Source organism: Lemur catta, chromosome 14 (assembly GCF_020740605.2).
Source record: "Lemur catta isolate mLemCat1 chromosome 14, mLemCat1.pri, whole genome shotgun sequence".
Taxonomy (NCBI): Eukaryota; Metazoa; Chordata; class Mammalia; order Primates; family Lemuridae; genus Lemur; species Lemur catta.
This window is the reverse complement of record NC_059141.1, coordinates 64,975,591-64,995,416: the sequence shown is the minus strand read 5'-3', so window position 1 is coordinate 64,995,416 and position 19,826 is coordinate 64,975,591. Positions and strand designations below refer to the sequence as shown.

Genomic DNA, 19,826 nt, shown 5'->3' with positions numbered 1-19,826 from the left:
TAGTCGTTTGTACAAAGTAGGCCTCTAGCTTCCGGGGGCGGGGGGAGGAGGTGCTGGGCAGGGCCATAATAAATGTTAGTTGAGGTAGTAAGTGTCAGGATGATCACTGACGAATCAAAGAAAGCATGAGCCCTTACCTGGGCCCGCAAGCGTCAGAGTCCTCGCTGATTAAGTCAAGAAACATTTTCTGAGCACCCAATGTGTGCCAAGCACGGGGCATATAGTGTGAGTAACGACAGCCCCTATCCTATTGCCCTGCCTTCTGAGTGCAAGGCCAAGAACAAGGAGGAGCAGTGTAAGCAGACCCTCAGGGGAACTCTGGGAAACCCCCCAAAATAGTAAACCCCTCTTGGTGAGTGTGCCCTGCGTTGGTGGAAGCTGGCTATAAAAGGCAACTCTAATCCCTCCCCATCCAGGCCTCACACTGTGGTTCTACTCTGGCTGTACTGTCTTTACAAGGAGTTTTAGTAACTGTCAGGTCAGCGTATTTCATTGAGACCATTGCAGGAGATGTGCAGTTTAGAGTAGGTGCTTTCTCCTAACACAGTTTGCCACACCTAAGCAGCGTGGCAACCCCCGAGTGACCAGGGGAATGGAGAGGCCTTCTGGAAGGCAGAGTAGGTGATTCTGCCCTCTGGGAAGGACATTTCTACAGCGATAAAGGCAAAGTAGATCTATAACTACAAATCACTTGGGGATTTTTAAAATGCAGATTCTGAATCATGTAGGTCTTAGGTGGGACCTAAGATTCTGCATTCAAGTCCCAAGGTGATGGAATTCTGTGGTCATCTGTCATTGGGCCAGCTTTGAGTAGAAAGCGTGTAAAAAATCCTTTATCCAAGTGCATGGGCTCAGGTGGACCACAGATTGGTCCACCCACCTCCATCCCCACCCTCCACCACTACCCCAAACTTATTGGCTTTAAACGCATAGTTCTTGAGATCAGAAGCCCAAAATGAATCTTACAGGGCTAACACCAAAGGGTTGGCAGGGCTAGTTCCTTTGGAAGGCTCTGGGGAGAATCCATTTCCTTGCCTTTTCCAGCTTCTAGAGGCTACCCTTGGCTCATGGCTCTGAATCCCATTGCCTTTTCCCCCTCTACTCTGTCATCACATTGCCTTCCCTGTCCGACCTTACTGGGTCCCTCTTATAAAGACACTGTGATTGTATTTACGTGGATAATCCAGAATAATCTCCCCATCTCAAGACCCTTACTTTAATCACATCTTCAAAAGGTCCCTTTTGCCACATAAGGTAATATATTTGTAGGTTTCAAGTTTTAGGACATGGACACATTTGGGAGCCATTATTCAGCCCTAGAACAAGAACATTCTCTTACTCATATTTCATTTATTCAAAATCAAGAAATTTAACCTTTATAAATTATGTACATAGTCTACAGTTCATTTTCAGTTTATCCAAATTTCCCAGCAATATCCTTTATAGAATTCTTTTTCTTGTCCAGATCCAATCTAGGGTCATGTGTTACATGTAGTTATTATAGCTGCTTAGTCTCCTTCAATCTATAATGAGTCCTCATCTTTTTTTTTTGTCTCATGACCTCAACATTTTTAAAAGTACAGGTGGCACATGCCTGTAGTCCCATCTACTCGGGAGGCTGAGGCAGGAGGATTGCTTGAACTCAGGAGTTTGACATTGCTGTGAGCTAGGCTGACGCCACGGCACTCTAGCCCAGGCAACAGAGCGAGACTCTGTCTCAAAAAAAAAAAAAAGTACAGGCCAGTTGCAAACTATCTCTCAATTTGGCTTTGTTTGATGTTTCCTTAATTACATTCAACTTCTGCATCTGGGGCAGGAATCCACAGAAGTGTATTATGTCCCACAAGAAGCGCACCACCACAGGAGGCATGTGATGCCACTTTGTCCCTTCATTGGTGATGTTTACTTTGATCACTTGGTTAAGGTTGTTGTCAGCCAGGTTTTGCCAATGTACAATTTCTATATTTCCCTATGGAAGTAATACAAAATTTGGGGGAAGAAACTTTGAGACTATGTAAACATCCAATTCTTTGTCAAATATTCACTCAGTTTTAGCACTTATTGATGGTTCTGCCTTGATTCACCATCACAAAATGGTGATTTTTAAAAATTCCATTTTTCTTTACACACTTATTGCTTGGCATTCTACTTTAAGAAAGGACTTTGCTTTCTCCCCCATTTATTTATTTATTTATTCTCGTATGGACTGGTGGATTTTTATTTCATTCTATTAGTATGAATAAATGTCCATTCTATTAATATGAATAAATGGTAAAATTGCCCCAGTATTGGCTAGTAGGAGCCCCTTCAAGCTAGCTTGTATGTTCCCACCATTTTAATTTTTAGAATTTTCTTACTTTCTAGCACAACAAAAGGTTCCAAGCTCATTAGACTTCCCCTGCCTCTGCCTTGGAATCAGCCATTTCTCCAGGGAGCCCTGATTCCTTTTAAGTGAGGAAGGCTATTTAAAAACATGTTCTTTATGCTCAGTGTGCTCATTGCTACTGAAGTACTTTGGCTTCTAGGCCCTTGCTGTGGAGAGAGCTACAAAGCATTTTTTTCTATGTCCATATCTATCTATCTGTCTGCCTATTTTTCCTTCCTTAAACTGAAAAATGGAGTGGGGGCAACAAATTGAAAAATGCTTCCAGAAAATGTTAAGGCTGGATCTGAGCCTTTATTATTCACTGGGATCTTTTGGATTTAAAATGTGTAAACTTCAGGAATATGGAGTTGGTCAGGAGTAGGCTGGGTGGTAGGCCATTTCATGGCACCATCTTCTACCCTAATAGCTAATATTTATTGAACACTTACTGTGTGCCAGGCTAAGTGTCCTATATATGTTTATTATCTCTTCTAATTTAATTATTATGAAGTGCATACTTTTTTTTCCTGTTCTACAAATGAGGAAACCGAGGCTCAGAGAAACTGAGTGACTTGCTGAAGATCACACAGCTAATAAGCGGCAGAACCAGGACTGGAACTTGGTCTGACTGATCCTGGAATCTGCATTCCCACTGGTATGATTCACTGCCACTCCTAACTTCCATTCTAACTTGGGCTTCGTTGCCTTCAACTCTTGAAATCTGATGAACAGCAAATCCAGGCGCATCAATCCAACCTAAAGTGGTTTCTTGCTTAAGAAAAAGAGAGCAGGATATTATGTCAGGTGCGGCCAGATCCTCTGACCGGCAGTAGCTGCAGTGCCAGCACTTTCCTTCCCTCTCCTCCCCAGGGCTTTTCCGTGGTCCCTTGTGAAATAAATGAGTCTATTCTATGTCACAGGTGACTGTACCTTCCAACCTCACAATAGCACAGTTTCCTGGGTGCTCAGAGCCCCTCCCCAGGAGCTCCTCCTGCCTGCTCAGTTATTTCCTCCCCACTCAAGGGTAGAAATGCATGGGTGAATAGAGAGCCCTTAGCTGCCCTTACTCACCAACGTATCAAGGTTCTCGCAGGCCTGATAACCCCAGGACCCATTGGCTGACCTAGTACAGCTGGAGAGCTCTAGGAAAAAAGTCCATTTGGATGTAAGAGCTACTGGCAAGTATGTATTTGTTGGTTTTGGGGGGGAAGGATGTGATCCAGAAACATATTTGTCCTGAAATAAATTTAAGTTGGGTAGAATGTGTCTATTTTTACAATCAGATTAACTTTGTAAAATAATGTGACTCTGTTTTGATGTTTCCCAGGCCCCAGGATGGAAAGTGAGTACCTAAAGAAGTGCTTTGGAAACTGCCTGACCCAGGCACTGGTGGAAGTGGCGAAAGTTCGGCCCAGTGACCCAATAGAATACCTGGCTCACTGGCTTTATCATTATAGGAAAACAGCTAGAGCAAGAGAAGAGGTGTGTGTGTGTGTGTGTGTGTGTGTGTGTGTGTGCACGCACGCACGCGTGTGCACTGCGCTGCTTAGGGAGGGCTCAGCTTTCCCAGAGGAATTTGAAATCCAAGGGCAGGATTCTGGAGCTGGCCTGGGGAGTTTCTTGGTTTATTCAATTTAGGAGTATGGCTTAGGCCCGGTTATCCCTGAAGTGTGGGGAGTTTGGAGGATAAAAAAGGAAATCCAACTCAAGGAGTTGAGGAGTGGGTGGGTTTGGAGCTGCTGGCAGGCTAGAGCTAGTTACAGAAGGAAATGCAGCAGGCCTGAGAGCCCAGGACTCAGGTCTGTCATAGCAAGGGGGACCCAGGTCTGTCCCAGCGAGGGGGCACCCATTCATAAGGCTTCCTGGTGCTGACCCGATTCCACTCCATCACATCACCCCAGAACAGGCAGGAGAAGATCCAACTGAAGGAAGAATATGACAGTAGCTGCAGGGAAAGGGCAATGACAGAAATGCTGAAGCAAGAAGAATGGCAGATGCAACAGAAGTGTGAAAAGTGTCACAAGGTAGGGAGAAGGAGCTCTGCATTGAGCACACACATGCCCTGATGATGGATTCCAGGAAACTGCATGTCCGCACTGCCACAATGCAAGGCACACTGAGCCTCCCCTTAGCCTACTTGTTACTCCATGGTCACATATTTATATATAAACCAATTTGTCAATGAAAAAAGGAAATGTTAAAAGACTGATTCATTTTAGATTTCAGGAAATACCTTTGATGTTAATCTGTTCACCTGGAGCAAATATTTTCTCATAAAAGATCCTTTGAGCCTTTTTCAAAAATTATTCAGTATTTTTCAGAAACCAAATATGGTTGTTATCAGTGCATACTTCAAGGTATAACACTTTACTTAGTTTTTGTATTCTGTTTAGTTTTACGTCAAGCCTCAGCTGCCTCTGTGATGCGTAATATTGGACATAAATTATGAACTTGAAATAGTTGGAAACAACTCTGCATTCATCAGTCAGTCTGACAAGCACATCATTTATGTCCCATAATTTTTTTCTAGTCTCCTGAAAAATTTCTTGTGCCATTCTATGCTTTCTGCAAAGTACATGACACCTGGATAGAGAATTGACTTAATTGAAATGTTGGGCTTGATATCTGACCTCTTTTTAACTATCACTGTATCTTGTGCATTAAAATCTTTAATGCAGTTCTATACAATTCACCAGCTCTTGTTAGCAAAATTAGCCAAACTTTGCTAGTCAAAAAAGCCAACTTTGAAGACATGAAAATACTAAGCTTATTTATATTTTATGCTAATAGACTCATAAACAATTAATGGATATACTTTTTAATGCTGGGTTTTATAAATAAATTAAATCAAAAGAAAGATGGTTTCATGCTACTGTTTGACAATAGTCTAAGGGAACTCTCCTTCAAGAAGGATCCATTCTTTGAGCAATTTTGGGGGATGGGAGAGAGAAGGATTATTAAGCAAAGGTTGCTATCACTCTGCTGCCCACTCTAATCCTTTTCTAGCACCATGCTTATATTTCTATTTTTAGAAATAGAAATATATAAGGTAGGAAAAGACTACCAAAACTCCACCCTACCTTTATGGTACCTTTGTTAAAGAAAACTTTGCTCACGCCAATATTTTGAATTGTCTTTTCGTGTTGCACTTAGGAGGTTTTGCATCTTTTATCAATATTCTCTAGGAGCATTTAGATAAGTAAAAGGTATGTCATTCTTTTGCCAAGTGTGAGACAAAGGCAATTGTGAGGGAAGATGGGCAAATGAGAGCCAGCATGGTGCCTAGACTATGTGCAAGCTCTCAGTTTTAGGAGAGTTCTTACGCAAGTTGTGGTTATGGAAATTGATTCCCTTTGTTAGAAGAAAATAAAGAGAATCCAAACATGATCTAAAACAAAACTGAATTTACTTCTTACTTGGCAAGGGAGAGCTGCAACATTTAGATATGAGTTACTCTCCAAGTAAAATTCGACAGGGCTGGATAAAGGGCAAAGAAGCAGACGTATATCAAATAAGACAAGAATCCAAGTTCTGGTTTCTGACCAACTCAAGGTGGATTACAAACTATTCCTTGCTATTGGTCACCTTCAAATCTTATGTCATTAATGCTGGGAAACCTGGTTTCAAACTAGCCTGGAATGGGTTGCCTAAAATTTCAGCAGGATGGGCTTTCAAGCACATAGTTAAAGCTTTGCAAGAATTTTCCTTCATCTCTTAAAACCATCTTTGCTTGCACACACTTCAACAAGTCTTTGAGTACCCCATATTGAATACTATTCATCTAGTAGATGTGTCAAAAGAGGAATGGAAACATAGTGCTATGTGTGGTTGAGAACATATCCAAGTGTAGGAATTAAGAAGAGTTCACAGAGGAGGTAGCATCTGAGTCAGGCCTGGAAGAAAGCTGGCAAAGGTTGTCCTTGTATTGATTTCCCTTCATTAAGCAGAGGCAGCTTAGAGGAAGTAAACCATAATTTTGCTTCTATGTCAGAAAGAAATTCTTATTTGTAAAGATCTGAACCACACAGATGTTTGAGAAATACATCTGTATAGAATCAATAGATATTTGTGCAGAGACTTCACACTTTGAAGTTAGAAGGATCTTAGAGATCAGGTGGACAAGTATCTCATCAACCTCTCTGCAGTGCCCCATGGAGTAGGATGGGCCTCTGGGATTTCCAGGCAAAGACTGGGGTGGAGGTGGTCAGTAGAGCCTAAGTTCCAGGGATTCCTCCCTCAGCCAGGGACTACAATTATGTGCGTGTTGACTGCTTGACGTTGTCTGATAGCTCACTGAGGCTCTGATGTTTTTTTCAATCTTTTCCTCTGTGCTTCAGTTTGGATCGTTATCTATGGATCTGCCTTCAAGTTTCTTGACCCTTTCTTCTGGCAATGGCCAATATCCTATTTAGGGATTCAGTAAATTTTTTCATTTTGGGTATTCTACTTTTCAGTTCTAAAATTTCTGTAGTTCTTTTTTAGTAATTTCCATTTTCTCTGGTAATATACCCTAACTTTAACTCACTATTTTTCACCTTTAAATGTTTGAAAATATTTATAATAGCTGTTTTTAGTCCTTGTCTGTTAATTTCATCACCTATGTCATTTGGGAATCTCTTGCCATTGAATACTTTTTCTCTACATTATGGGTCCCATTTTCTGACTTCTTCACGTCTCATAATTGTTATTTGTATGCTGAACATTGTTGATGATTTTTATAGAGTCTAGATTATGTTGTTGTCTTTAAAAGGTATTGGGTTTTGTTCTGGCAGGCAGTGGAAATATTGGCAAATTACCTTGATCCTATCAGACTCGTTTTATGCTTTGTTAGAGTATGTTTCAGTTTTGTTCTGAGTCTTGGGCATGAAAATAGCAATATGGTGCTCTTACTATACCTGTGTGTGTTTCTACCACTAACTTTTTTGCTTTTTTGCTGTTGTTTTCTATTTAGGAACTGATTTCAGAAACTATTTCCTCAAAGAAGACTGTATTCATGCAGGAAGACACGAAACCCCTTGAGAAGGAGGCCTTGAAGCAGGAATCCCTGCAAAGTGCTCCCGGTGTGATTCTAGGAGAGCCTCAGCAGGCCCCTCCTTCAGAGTCTGCTGGCCAGGCTGACTGGAACCCCCCAACTCCACAAGAACTAAATCACCAGGAAGCTCTTCAGCATGAAGTTGCTCATGAAATTCCTTCTGGCTCCAAATCTCCTTCCTAGATGGTTCTAAAATTCTTCCCTCAAAGCTGGAAGCTGGAGGAGCTCTTACTTAACCCAAGATTTGAGGATCTGTAAAAGGTGGCCTCTCAGTCCGTCTTAATGTGATAGCCATGAAAACCCCTTAATCATGTGAAGATTTGAACCAGTTATAGGATCAAATAAACTGTGAATAAGGATTTAAAATAAATAAATGAACCACTGAGACTTTTTCCTCTTGTTTTATCTTGTTTTTGGAGACTACACAGTGAAAACACATCCATCTCATGTATTCAGGTCTTAACTTTAGCTGTAATTCGCAGGCAGGCCTCTCAGAGCATTTTTTATGTGTCCTGGAGTCCACTACCTATGTCACTGGTAACTGGTATTTTTCTCTACATATGTTACCAATTTTTTTATACTTTTTTCCAAATTTTTTATTGTGGTATAATCCACAGAAGATTTACTATCTTAACCACTCTTAAGTGTACAGATCACTAGTATTAGGTACATTCATGTTCTTGTTCACCCATAACTACCAACCAGCTCCAAAACTCTTTTCATCTTGCAAAACTTAAACTCTGAACTCATTAAACAAGTCCATATTCCTCCCTTCCCCAGCCCCTGGCAACCACCATGCTACTTTCTGTCTCTATGATTTTGACTACTCTAGGTACCTCATGTAAGTGGAGTCATACAATATTTGCCTTTCTGTGTCTGGCTTATTTCACTTAGCATGATGCATTCAAGGTTCATCTATGTGCTATGTAGCATGTATAAGAATCTCCTTTTTTAAGGCTGAATAATATTCTGTAGTATGTATATGCCCCATTGTGCTTATGTGTTCATCAACAGACACTTCCACATCTTAGCTATGGTGAATAATGCTGCTACAAACATGGCGTACAAGGTCTTGCTCTTCAAGACCTTGCTTTCAGTCCTTTTGAGTATATACCCAGAGGTGGAACTGCTGGATCATATGATAATTCTGTTTTAAATTTTTTAAGGAACCACCATTCTATTTTCCATAGCAACTAAATCCTTTTACAGTCCCACCAATAGAGCACAAAGTTTCCAATTTCTCTATATCCTTCTCAACACTTATTGTCTGATTTTTTGATAGTAGCCATCCTAATGGATGTGAGGTGGTATCTTATTATAGTTTTGATTTGTGTTTCCTTAATGATGAGTGATGTTGAGCATCTTTTCATGTGCTTATTAGCCATTATCTTCTTTGGAGAAATATCTATTCAAGTCTTTTGCCCATTTCTTAATTAGGTTTTTGGGTTTTTTTTTTGTTGTTGTTGAATTTTAGGAGTTTTGTATATAATATGGATATTAATCTCTTATCAGATATACTATTTGCAGATATTTTCATCCATGCAATGGGTTGCCTTTTCACTGTATTGATAAAAGGGATATTTTAAAACATCTCCTATGACAGCAAACCACAAATGTTTGAAAAAATGTTTTAAATTATTTTTTATCTACATTCATTCAAATATAATCTATATACTAAGGACCTCAGATTTATATATTTAATCAAGATTTCCTTGAACCCCAGTCCTGAGGGTGCGACACCCCAAAGCAAGTGCAGTAATGCCTAGCGGGCCAACCACGACCCTGTAGTTCCACTCCACACAGACACGCACGACCCAGAGTACACATGCTCCTCCGCCAGCGGGCGCGGCATCACGGTAGGCGAGGGCGGCTGTGCTCACGTGGCACCACATTGGCAAACGGGCGGGGTGAATCAGCCTGGGAAAAAGGTCAGGAACTGCAAGGGCGGGGCCAGTATCTGATTGACTGTCGAGGGGACAATGGGAGAAGGCAGGCCAGACCAAGGAACGCCCTACCTTCAGTTAAATCGTCATGGTCCCTGGGAATTATAACAGGTTTTGCCTCTCCGGTTATCAACAAGCTCGGCTCTGGCCCAGTGCTCTCAAAACTGATCTTTCCTGGCACTCTGTACAACACATTCGTGGACTCTATCCTCCGTCTTCTGTACATTTCTCCACAAGAGCTTGGTGAGCACTATTACCATGTCCATTTTACAGGTGTGGCAACTCAGGCTTACAGGTACAAACCTCAGCGAGGACACAGCTGGGATCCCAAACCTGGCACCTGACCCTAGAGCCCATCCTGTCAAGGGCTCTGCAGTTCCACTGCCCCATAGACACGGGAATCAGGGCAGAGAAGTGTCCCGTAAAGAGACCCGGATGAATGCAGTTGAGCAGACTGCTGGCAGAAGTGTCATAGGAGTGGACGTAAATAGTAATAAATAGCTGGTTAGGTCCCACACAGTGTGAGAGCCCAGAGGATGCAGATGGGAGGGGAGCCAGGAGAGAGGAAGGTGAGAATGTGGATGTTATGGGCCAGGCTGTCCCCCAGCCGGCGGAGCCTGGCAGCCCTGCAGGATGATGTGGCTTTGGGTTGCCAGCAGGTGCAGAAAAGCTGCTGTCTTGGGGCTGTGGTGATTTCCAGGTGTGAAGTTCAGCATTTTAGGAGCACAGCAGTGTTATAGTGCCTAGGAGACAGCTGCCTCTGTCTGCTAGGGCTGCGATAACAAAATACCGCAGACAAGGTGGCTTAGACAACAAATTTACTTTCTCACAGCCAGGAGGCTGAGAAGTCTGAGATCAGTGTGCTGGTAGATGTGGTTCCTGGCCAGGCCTCTTTCTGGCTGGCAGACGGCCACCTTCTATCTGCATCCTCCCATGGTGAATCGAGGTCTCTCTCTCTCTCTCTCTCTCTCTCTCTCTCTCTCTCTCTCTCTTTCTCTCTCTCTCCCCCTCTCTCCTTATAAAGCCATCAGTTCTGTTGGATGATGACGGCACACTTATGACCTCATTTAACTTTAATTGCCTCCTTAAAAGCCTTATCTCCACATAGAGTCACACTGGGGGTTAGGCCTTCAACATATGAATTTGGGGAGACACAGTTCATTCCATAACAACAGTTCATACTCAGTAAGTATGTGACAAGTGATAATCGAGGACTGAAGAAATTGAACAGTTTTAGAACTCACATGTACCTGAGGTCCTTCCACAAATCTTACCTGGTTTAATGGGCATGAGACTCGCTGTGCTGGTGTGTGCCTTAGCCGTGGGGGAACATTCTGAGGAGAACTTGCGTGAGAGCTCATGGTTGTCCTCCGATAGCCACCACGAAGAGGTCTGAGAAAGTTACACCACGTGTCCTTGGTGGGGCTTAGTGAATCCGTTATCCTCAGATTGCCCTAAAGATTTCTTGAACTGTGATGTAGCTGGTGCAGCTTCTGGAATAATGAGATCTCTAATGACCACCCCCAGGGAAGCGAAAGAATAATGACTTTTATTTTGTGTTGTTTGATGTTGTCCTTCTAGAGTGTGGTGACCAAGTCTGTCTTTTTCATCCTCCTTGCCCTGGTGGGAGGAAGAGTGATGCAGTATGAAGCTGAAAGCCTTCAGGGTCTGGCTGATATGCTTCCATTTCTGGGTTCAATCACCTATTGAGTGACCTTGGGCAAGTCACTTCACTTTTTCTGAATCTGTTTCTTGACCTATAAAATAAAGCTAAGAGAAATATTGACCAATGGTGTAGTCATGATGTTATATGAGAACAATCTGAAATCATTAAAGAACTGGCCCCTTGGACTAGTTATTCAAGTCACGAGACCCCCTGTACCCACCCTCCTGGGAATAGAGCCCTCTGCTGACAGGCCCACAGCTGGCTGGCTAGTCATTCATTCATCAGAGTGTTATCTTGAATGCCTGCAAGGAGCTGCAACTCCCAGTTCTGAGTCCCGGGGCCAGGGAAGAACAAGACAAACAAGGTTCCTCCTTTATGCAGCTTGTGTTCCTGGGGGAGACCAAGAAATAAAATGAGTTCAGATAGTGCTAAGAATGAAAGAAATTAAATACAGGGTAATGTGCTAAGAGAGTTACTGAAAGCTGGGGTGTGTGTGGAGGTGTTGGAACACTGTGTCAGTGGCCAGATAGAGGGGGAGGCTTCTCTGAGGAGGTGAGCTGAGTCCTAAACATGGAGGATGCATTAGTCTCCAGGCAGGGGGAGCAGCAGGCGCAAGGCCCAGCTGATTGGGTCAGGCTGGGTGCCCGACCACACGGTCTATAGGCTGACCAGTGCTCTGACCTTTCCCTTGGGATTTAGAGGTAGGAAGCAGGACAGGAATTTTCACTTGGCAGTGGGAGCTGAAGATAAAAGGTGGAGGGATGAAAGTTTGGGGTAATGAGAAACTCTGAGCCAGCTGAGGAAGTCAGATGGTGGCTCCATGTGGCACCTGCCTGAACAGGAGAATGAAAATACAGGGCATTTACTTGTTGGTGAGGTTCCTGGAGCTGTCTTGAAATCCAAGCCACTGTGCAGTTCTAGTCTGCAGGAAGTCCCACCTTGTCATCAGCTTCTGTTCTTGCTGTTCCCAAATAGTCTCAATTCTTAATCTCTCACCATGTCTACTTTCGGCACACCTCCCTTTACTTCTGCTGGTTCTCTCGCAACCAGAGAACTTGACTGAAGCAGAGCCATGTGGACCTGGGTTTGACTCCCTGGCTTTCCCCGTATTAGCTGTGACTTTGAGCACAGCTTAAGCATCAGTACGCAGCTGTATCCTTGTGGTGTTTGTTGTAGAGAGTAAAAGAGAGCCTAAAAGGAAAAGGGCCTGCAGAGGGTTTAGCATCTGGCAGGTGCTCAGGGTGTGTGGCGTCCCTTTCTTCTTCCCCTTTCTCTCGTGCTTTAATGGCTTTTCAATGGCATATCCCCCTCTCAGTATTGAATTCTCCTAGTTTTGTGGAGTCATCCTTCTTATGGTTATCCCTCCACCTGTGTGTGTCTCTGGTCATTTCAGTGGCCCCTAAACTATAATTGGAAGAACATAATGGCAGCTACCTTCCCCCTTCTAAATGGATCGACACTGTCACTTGTCTTCATGTGGCTGGAGTAGTAACGATGGGTGTTGGGTCTATTAATATTAACAAAATTGGTTTCAGACTTGTGAGCATTTGTGCTTAGATGGACCTGGACATAGCTTGCAGTGAGAGAGGTGTGGGGACCAGGATGGTAGAGTGTGTCCTCCAGATGGTGGCTGAAGGAGGAAAGGGGTAGGTAAAAGCCATCTCGGAGAAAATAGGTTCAGAAGAGGAGACAAAATGTGATATAAACCTGGAGCAGAAGATCTCTGTAGACCTTGGTCTAGCAGGAAAATAGAAATAAGGTCATCTCAGCATCGGGAAGCTGCTCCAGGCAGAGGTCAGTGTCTTTGAAGAGAACTCTGCAGTCTGGAGCCAAAGAGAAAGCTGTTATTTCTTCAGGCCAGAACAATACGGGAGGGGCTCCTATCTGCACTGGAAATGGAGGCCAGGGGGAACTAAGAAGCAAACTAAAGGTACCTGTAAGGTGTCGGTGTGTATGCTCACCTGTGCCACTCCTACAAGCTGTGCTCATACTTGTCTGCCTGAGTGCCATGATGTCCACGTGTCCACAACAGGGTGAAGTGGAGCAGCCGTGGCATGCAAACGCTGCACTGCAGACACATGGGAGCAGAATGCTGCAAACGCTGCACTGCAGACACATGGGAGCAGAATGCTGCAAACGCTGCACTGCAGACACATGGGAGCAGAATGCTGCAAACGCTGCACTGCAGACACGTGGGAGCAGAATGCTGCAAACGCTGCACTGCAGACACGTGGGAGCAGAATGCTGCAAACGCTGCACTGCAGACACGTGGGAGCAGAATGCTGCAAACGCTGCACTGCAGACACGTGGGAGCAGAATGCTGCAAACACTACACTGCAGACACATGGGAGCAGAATGCTGCAAACGCTGCACTGCAGACACATGGGAGCAGAATGCTGCAAACGCTGCACTGCAGACACATGGGAGCAGAATGCTGCAAACGCTGCACTGCAGACACGTGGGAGCAGAATGCTGCAAACGCTGCACTGCAGACACATGGGAGCAGAATGCTGCAAACGCTGCACTGCAGACACATGGGAGCAGAATGCTGCAAACGCTGCACTGCAGACACATGGGAGCAGAATGCTGCAAACGCTGCACTGCAGACACATGGGAGCAGAATGCTGCAAACGCTGCACTGCAGACACATGGGAGCAGAATGCTGCAAAGGCCCTCACAGATACCCTCCCTGACCCCAGGGGTGCACATCTTCCAGAGGACATCTGCAAGCCTTTGACAGAGGCACTGGAGTAGTATCCAAGCAGTGGTAGATGGTAGTGGAGATTTGGTTTGGGGGCTCTCCTAGGCTACAGCCACTTATTGTCCCTTGGATGCATTACATGATTCTGGTGTAGCTTCACATGGGCATGCAAAGGACGGAGAGGACATGGTCTCTGCTTGCAAGGAAATGTACAACCAAGGAGAAATTCTGTGACAAGTACAGAGACTGCTCTTGACTTCAATGCCGTTCTTCCTGGCTCAGGAGAGAGCTACACTATCTATTGATTTTTTTCCCAGGACCATGGTTGATAGAACCCAGAAAGTTCAAGGCATCCAGTTTGCATTTCCCTTCATGCCCTATTCCATCCAGAAGGACTTCCTGGCAGAGCTGCTATTCCAGGCTTTGCAGGTGGGCCAAATGGGGATATTTGAGAGTCCAGCTGGCACTGTGAGTGTGAATAGTGAGAGACTGTGATTACAGCAACTGAGAGGCAGTCTTGCTCACTTTGACTGGTTGTCTTTGCAGAGGTTTTCATGTTAGAAGTTAGGCAAAGTAGCCTGTCAGTTTATCTTTCTTTGTAATAGTCAGTTTTTCTATGAAAGTGTTAAACACAACTGGAGGGTGTGAGGTCAGTGAGGCTCAAGGCAAATGGGGATGTGAATGGCTGTGGAAGCCATGACCCATAGCACTGAATCTTTCCAGGTGCTTTGATGTTGAGAAACACAGAAATAACTGGCTTCTTCACAGGTTCAACATATTGTCTCAGTCTCCAGGCAGTAGTTGACTGAGCACTGGAGGGATCTGATCAAGGTCCCCTGAGTTTTTCCTCCCTGGCTGGGAGTGAGGGAGGCATTTATTCCAGGTTGGCCATTGAGGAGAGGGGGAGGCCTGAGGCAGTGGCCTCCAGCATCTCTCCTCGGTTTATTACCTTTTATAGCAGGTATTGTGTGCTGGTGAAATGAGTATGTTTCAGTGTGGGGATCTCCTAGAGGAGGAGGACCTGTGAGCCACCTCGCTGTGTCCCTGTCCTCTAGGGGGATTGGCAAGTCTGGCCCATGGGAGGCTCTTAATATGTGTGTGCTGAGTGAAGGAATACGAGAATGTGACTCATTCTTTTTCTCACTGATGGGAGCATGTCACTGTTTCTGGAGATGACACAGGGATCTCCAGGGACAACAAAAGTGCCCAGTTGGATACTCTTGCTTTTCCATTTTGTTCCTTCACATGCAGGAAGTGGCAGACAGTAAGTCCCACCAGTTAACAAAGAGAAGTTCATGTATATGGTGTGCATGGTTTTCTTAGGCAGTATGCTGCTAGCATTCTTACCTTCCATGTAAACCCAAAGCCATGTGCCTTCTTCCCCTAACAACAGAGTGAAATATTTTTTCGGGGTAAATATTGACTCCCTGGCTAAGAGACTTAGATATTTCAAATCCTTACTTAACTGTTCGCTACATTTAATATTGTTGAATGTCTTCCTTTCTTTCTGCTTAAAGTAATTTTAAGAAGTTAATCAAAGAATAATGCATAAAATTTATGAAATCAGGGAGATTTGACACCTTAAAATACTGTGTACCAATCCATGACCATCATATAGTCCTCTAATGATTTAGGTATTCTTTATTTTATTCCCAGCAATGTTGCATGATTTCCAGTGTGGAGATCTAGTACGTCTCTTACTAGATATATTCCTTGGTATTTTTTGGTTTGGGCACTATTTTAAATGCTGTTTTCCAAAGTTCATATTCTAATTGTTTATTGTCAGTATATAGAATGTAATTGAGTTTGGGTGGCAGTTTATTTAATTGTGATAAAATATACCTAACAGAAAATTTACCATATGAACCATTTTTAGGTGTATAGTTTAGTGATATTAAGTACATTCACACTATTGTACAACCAATAGTGTATTGATTTTTTTTTTTAAATTTTTTTGAGAAAGTGTCTCACTCTATTGCCCAGGCTGGAATGCCGTGGCGTCAGCCTAGCTCACAGCAACCTCAAACTCCTTGGCTCAAGCAATCCTCCTGCCTCAGTCTCCTGAGTAGCTGGGACTACTGGCATGCACCACCATGCCCAGCTAATTTTTTCTATATAAATATTTTAGTTGTCCATATAATTTCTTTCTATTTTTAGTAGAGACGGGATCTCTCTCTTGCTCAGGCTGGTCTCAAACTCCTGAGCTCAAAAGATCCACCCGCCTCAGCCTCCTAGAGTGCTAGGATTACAGGCGTGAACCGCCATGCCCAGCCCACCATTGATTTTTCATATCAACTGTATTGAGATATAACTTATATGTGTTTTAAACTTACCAATTTAGGTATACACTTCAAGGAGTTTTGATGCATATGTCCACATCTAGAACATTTCCAACACCCCCCAAGGGTCACATATTTCCCTTTACATGTGAAGAAACAGAGGCCCTAAAAGTTAAGCAAATTGCCTAAGGAAGTGTTGGTAGAGAGCTGCAGTGTCTTGGCTGGACCCAAGCGTCCACCTTCGATTTTTAAGCATTATTCTTTGCATGTATTCACCATCCATGATGAAATACCCCGAAGAAAATAACCACATCCAGCAGAAGAGAAACACCCCTTCTTTATTCCTTACAGAAACATCAGCAGCCATGGGTACCTCCTTATCACTAAAGTGCTGCCCAGCAACCATGCATCCCTTGTCCCCTGTAGAGGACTACACGTGGCCTGCTAGAAGGGAGTAGGAATGGCATATGTCCAGTGTGCCCAAGAACAGCTTTGTGGGGTCACTGCAAAGAGCTGGTAAGGTAAGGACATCTCAGGCTTCTTTCTGGCTCCAGCCAAGGTAGGACACCTCCATCCACGTAGCTGGGTGGCCACCTACTACCCAGCGATATTTCCTGTGAGCAGAGCATGACTTGGTCCAGTTCATTCACAGCTCCAGCTCTGGTTCCCTTGTCCCTCGTGTGACCTGTAACTTCTCTACTCCCACAACCACTGGTCCGGCTTGAATCCTCTCTCCACACTCACTCCTCCTCTTCCTTTGGCTGCCAGAGATTGTCATTCTCTTTATTATTTCCACCCTATAGCCTTCCCTTCTTCCTGAGTACCTTCTCTCCTTTAGGTTTTTGCAGAGAATATGCTGGCCACACTGAAGTTGCTCCAAGTCAAGATCCTGCACAAGGAGTTGGCCCATGCACAATGCCAGATGGTGGCAGATACCATCTTGTATCTGAAGAGAATGGTGAGGAGCCCTTGCCTCTAGGCTGGGGGAAAGGAAAGAAAGGACCCCGGGTCTGAGACCAGAAGTTCTCTTTTGGTGGGTGATGACATTTGGACCCAGTTGGGACCTGGGATATAAGCACCTCAAGTCTCTAAACAGTGTCATCAAGTCCATATCTTGCACCCTGGGTGCACCTCAAGAAATGTGACCTAGGCAGAATGGAAGACCCAGTAATGGAGGGAAGGGGTGAGGCAAAAGAGCTGAGAGACAACGGGAAGGATTTGTGCTATTGGCTTCAGCACCTGACCAGATCCTCAGCCTGCATCCACCACTTCCTCCTGGGATACCATAGGCAGTCGCCTTTGTTATTGTGACTCAACTAGCTGTCCCACTCAATATTCTAACCTATATAAATCCACTCGCCAGTGTGCTGGCCCACCTCTACACTGAATGTTCATGTGATCAACTTGTTTATCCATCCACATAGTTTTGTAGTTACTTTCCTGACACTGGCTTAATCTGCTGTCTTATTTTCTCGGTTAACTGCTACCTGGGAGGTATCCTCCTTCCAGTTTACCTGTCTTCCCTTGGCACACTTGTCTTGTGACCTACACCTCTGATGTCCAGGGACTTTTCCAAAGTTGCTTCCACCACTTCCATCAACCTTCCTGATGGTTCACTCGCAGCTACAGGGCACACTCTGTGCTTTGGAAACTCCAGTCCCCACCCTCACCCCAACACACAAGCCAGAGACATTGCAGGCTGAGAACTTGTCCCTTCTTGTCTTCTCATCCTTTTTCACACTCAAGGAAACTCTTGCCCTCCAGCACTGGGAAGGTGAATGCTGGATGGGTGGGAGTTGAGATGAGTGAGCTCCTGGCCTCTGGAGAGAAGAGAATCACTTTTGATGAAAGCTGATTCTCAGAAGCCTGGGGACTCGTCTTGGGGATGAGCCTGGGAACAGCTAGTCCTTTTCTTTGCAGAAGCCACAAGGAGAACTGGAGGATGCATGTACATCAGTCCTTCTGGCTCTGGGGTCTCACAGCAAAGAAATGGTCATCAATATGGTGTTGTATGACATCGAGGACAACAGAATGCCCCCAAGGAGCCTCCTGCTGGCAGTGGAAGAACTCAGCCTGCACCCAGGTCTGGACCCCGTTGCAGGGAGTTAGCTACTCTCCCAGCAAACAGGTCCCAAGGCAGGGTCGTCACAAGGGATTTGGAAATAATAGGAAATAAAGAAAGAAATAATATAGATGGAGAAATGATTGAGACGGAGACAAAGTGTAGTTTAAATTTGGGGGGAGTTAGGGGGTTTCCAGCATTCCCGTGAACTGTGAGACCACGAATGAAGTCCCGTGTCAGTATTTATTGTTACAGCAAATAGTTGTCTTTTTTTAGGGAATTACGTGTACAGTTCATTTTTTGAGGTTTCCAGGGGAACCTTGCACCTGCCCAGAAAGCTGCACTTGCGTTATGGTGGCCCCTTCAGAAATACACTAGATCCTCTCAGAAGGAGCCACATCTGAAGAGTCAATGAGAGTAAGGACTGGGTAGGCATCTGGGCCTGCCACTCGCCCAGAATTCAGCAGCCCTGGCAGCAAACTGCTAGGGAGATAAATCAGATGAGCTGCAATGGATTGACTCACACCAGAACACAGAGAATCTCAGAATCACGTTCCTGAGCAAAAGAAGCCAGACATAAAAGAATATGTACTATATGGTTCCATTTATATGGAAACCAATAAAAGGTTACAGAAATCAGACTAGTAGTTGCCTTGCGGTTTGTCAAGGAGCAGCAAGGCACAGATTAACTGGAAGGGGCACAAAGAAATTTTTCTGGGGGCGTTAGAAATGTTCTAAATCTTATAGCGATGGGTTATAGCACAATTTGACAAAACACATTGAATTATAAAATTTAAGCCTCCTGCATTTCATTGTATGTAAATTACCGATCAAAATATTATAAATCCAGCAGCTATGAACATTCATGTGTAGGTTTTTGTATGGCCTTAAATTTTAATTTCTCTAATAAATGCCCAGGAATGTGATTGCCCGGTAATATGATAAGTGCATACTTTTAAAGAAACTGCTAATCTTTAAGCAATTTTTCAGAGTGGTGGGATGTACTATTTTATATTCCCACATGCAAGGTATGGAAAGCCTGGTTTCTCCACATCCTGGCTAGCACTTGGTTTTATCAATACTTTTAAAATTTCAGCTTCTGAAATAAGTGTGCAGTGATTTCTCATAATAATCTTAATTTGCCTTTCCCCAAAGGCAAGTGCTTTCCTTGTGCTTATTTGCCTCCGCCATGAAATGTCTCTTCATGTCTATTGTCCATTTTCTAATTGGATTATTTTTTACTGTTGAGTTTTTACTCATATTCTAGATATGAGTGCTTTGTCAGATATGTGGTTTACAAGTATTTTTTCCTCTTTGTAGCTTGTCCTTTCATTCTCTTAACAGAATCTTTTGCAGAACCAAAGTTTTTAATATTGACGTCCAAATTATCAATTTTTTTCTTCTATGGATCATGCTTTTAGTACCTATGAACTCTTCACTGACTCCCAGGGTCCAGATGATTTCTCCTATGTCTTGCAATAGACAAAAGCTGGAAAACATTCAAAATGCCCCTCAGTAGGGGAATGGTTCAACAAACTGATACATCCATGCCAATACTGCCCAACAAAAAGAAACAAATTATTCAGCACTTAATGAAATGTATGGATCTCAAGAGGATTAGGCCAAGTGAAAAAAAATTAATCTCAAAAGATCACATACTATATGATTCCATTTATATAACATTCTTCAAGGGACAAAATTATGAAAATGGAAAACAAATTCGTGGCCACCAGGCATGGTTGGGGGAGAGGTGTGACTACAGAGAAACAGCACAAGGG

General features: G+C 43.8%; 1 protein-coding gene across 4 annotated transcripts; it reads left to right on the top strand.

Moving 5' to 3' along the window:
• The first annotated feature begins 24 nt into the window (after window positions 1–24).
• On the top strand, window positions 25–7,784 carry DYDC2 (DPY30 domain containing 2). 4 transcript variants are annotated; one of them, XM_045567965.1, is made up of 5 exons: window positions 25–352; window positions 2,909–3,020; window positions 3,693–3,847; window positions 4,267–4,389; window positions 7,317–7,784. In XM_045567965.1, exons 3-5 carry the CDS (start codon window positions 3,701–3,703, stop codon window positions 7,578–7,580), a joined length of 534 nt encoding a protein of 177 aa, XP_045423921.1. In that variant the 5' UTR covers window positions 25–352; window positions 2,909–3,020; window positions 3,693–3,700; the 3' UTR covers window positions 7,581–7,784. The 4 variants fall into 4 exon arrangements, with proteins under 4 accessions (XP_045423921.1, XP_045423924.1, XP_045423923.1 ...); XM_045567968.1 differs by lacking the exon at window positions 25–352 and adding an exon at window positions 3,449–3,530; XM_045567967.1 differs by lacking the exon at window positions 25–352 and adding an exon at window positions 3,449–3,543.
• Window positions 7,785–19,826: the final 12,042 nt, after the last annotated feature.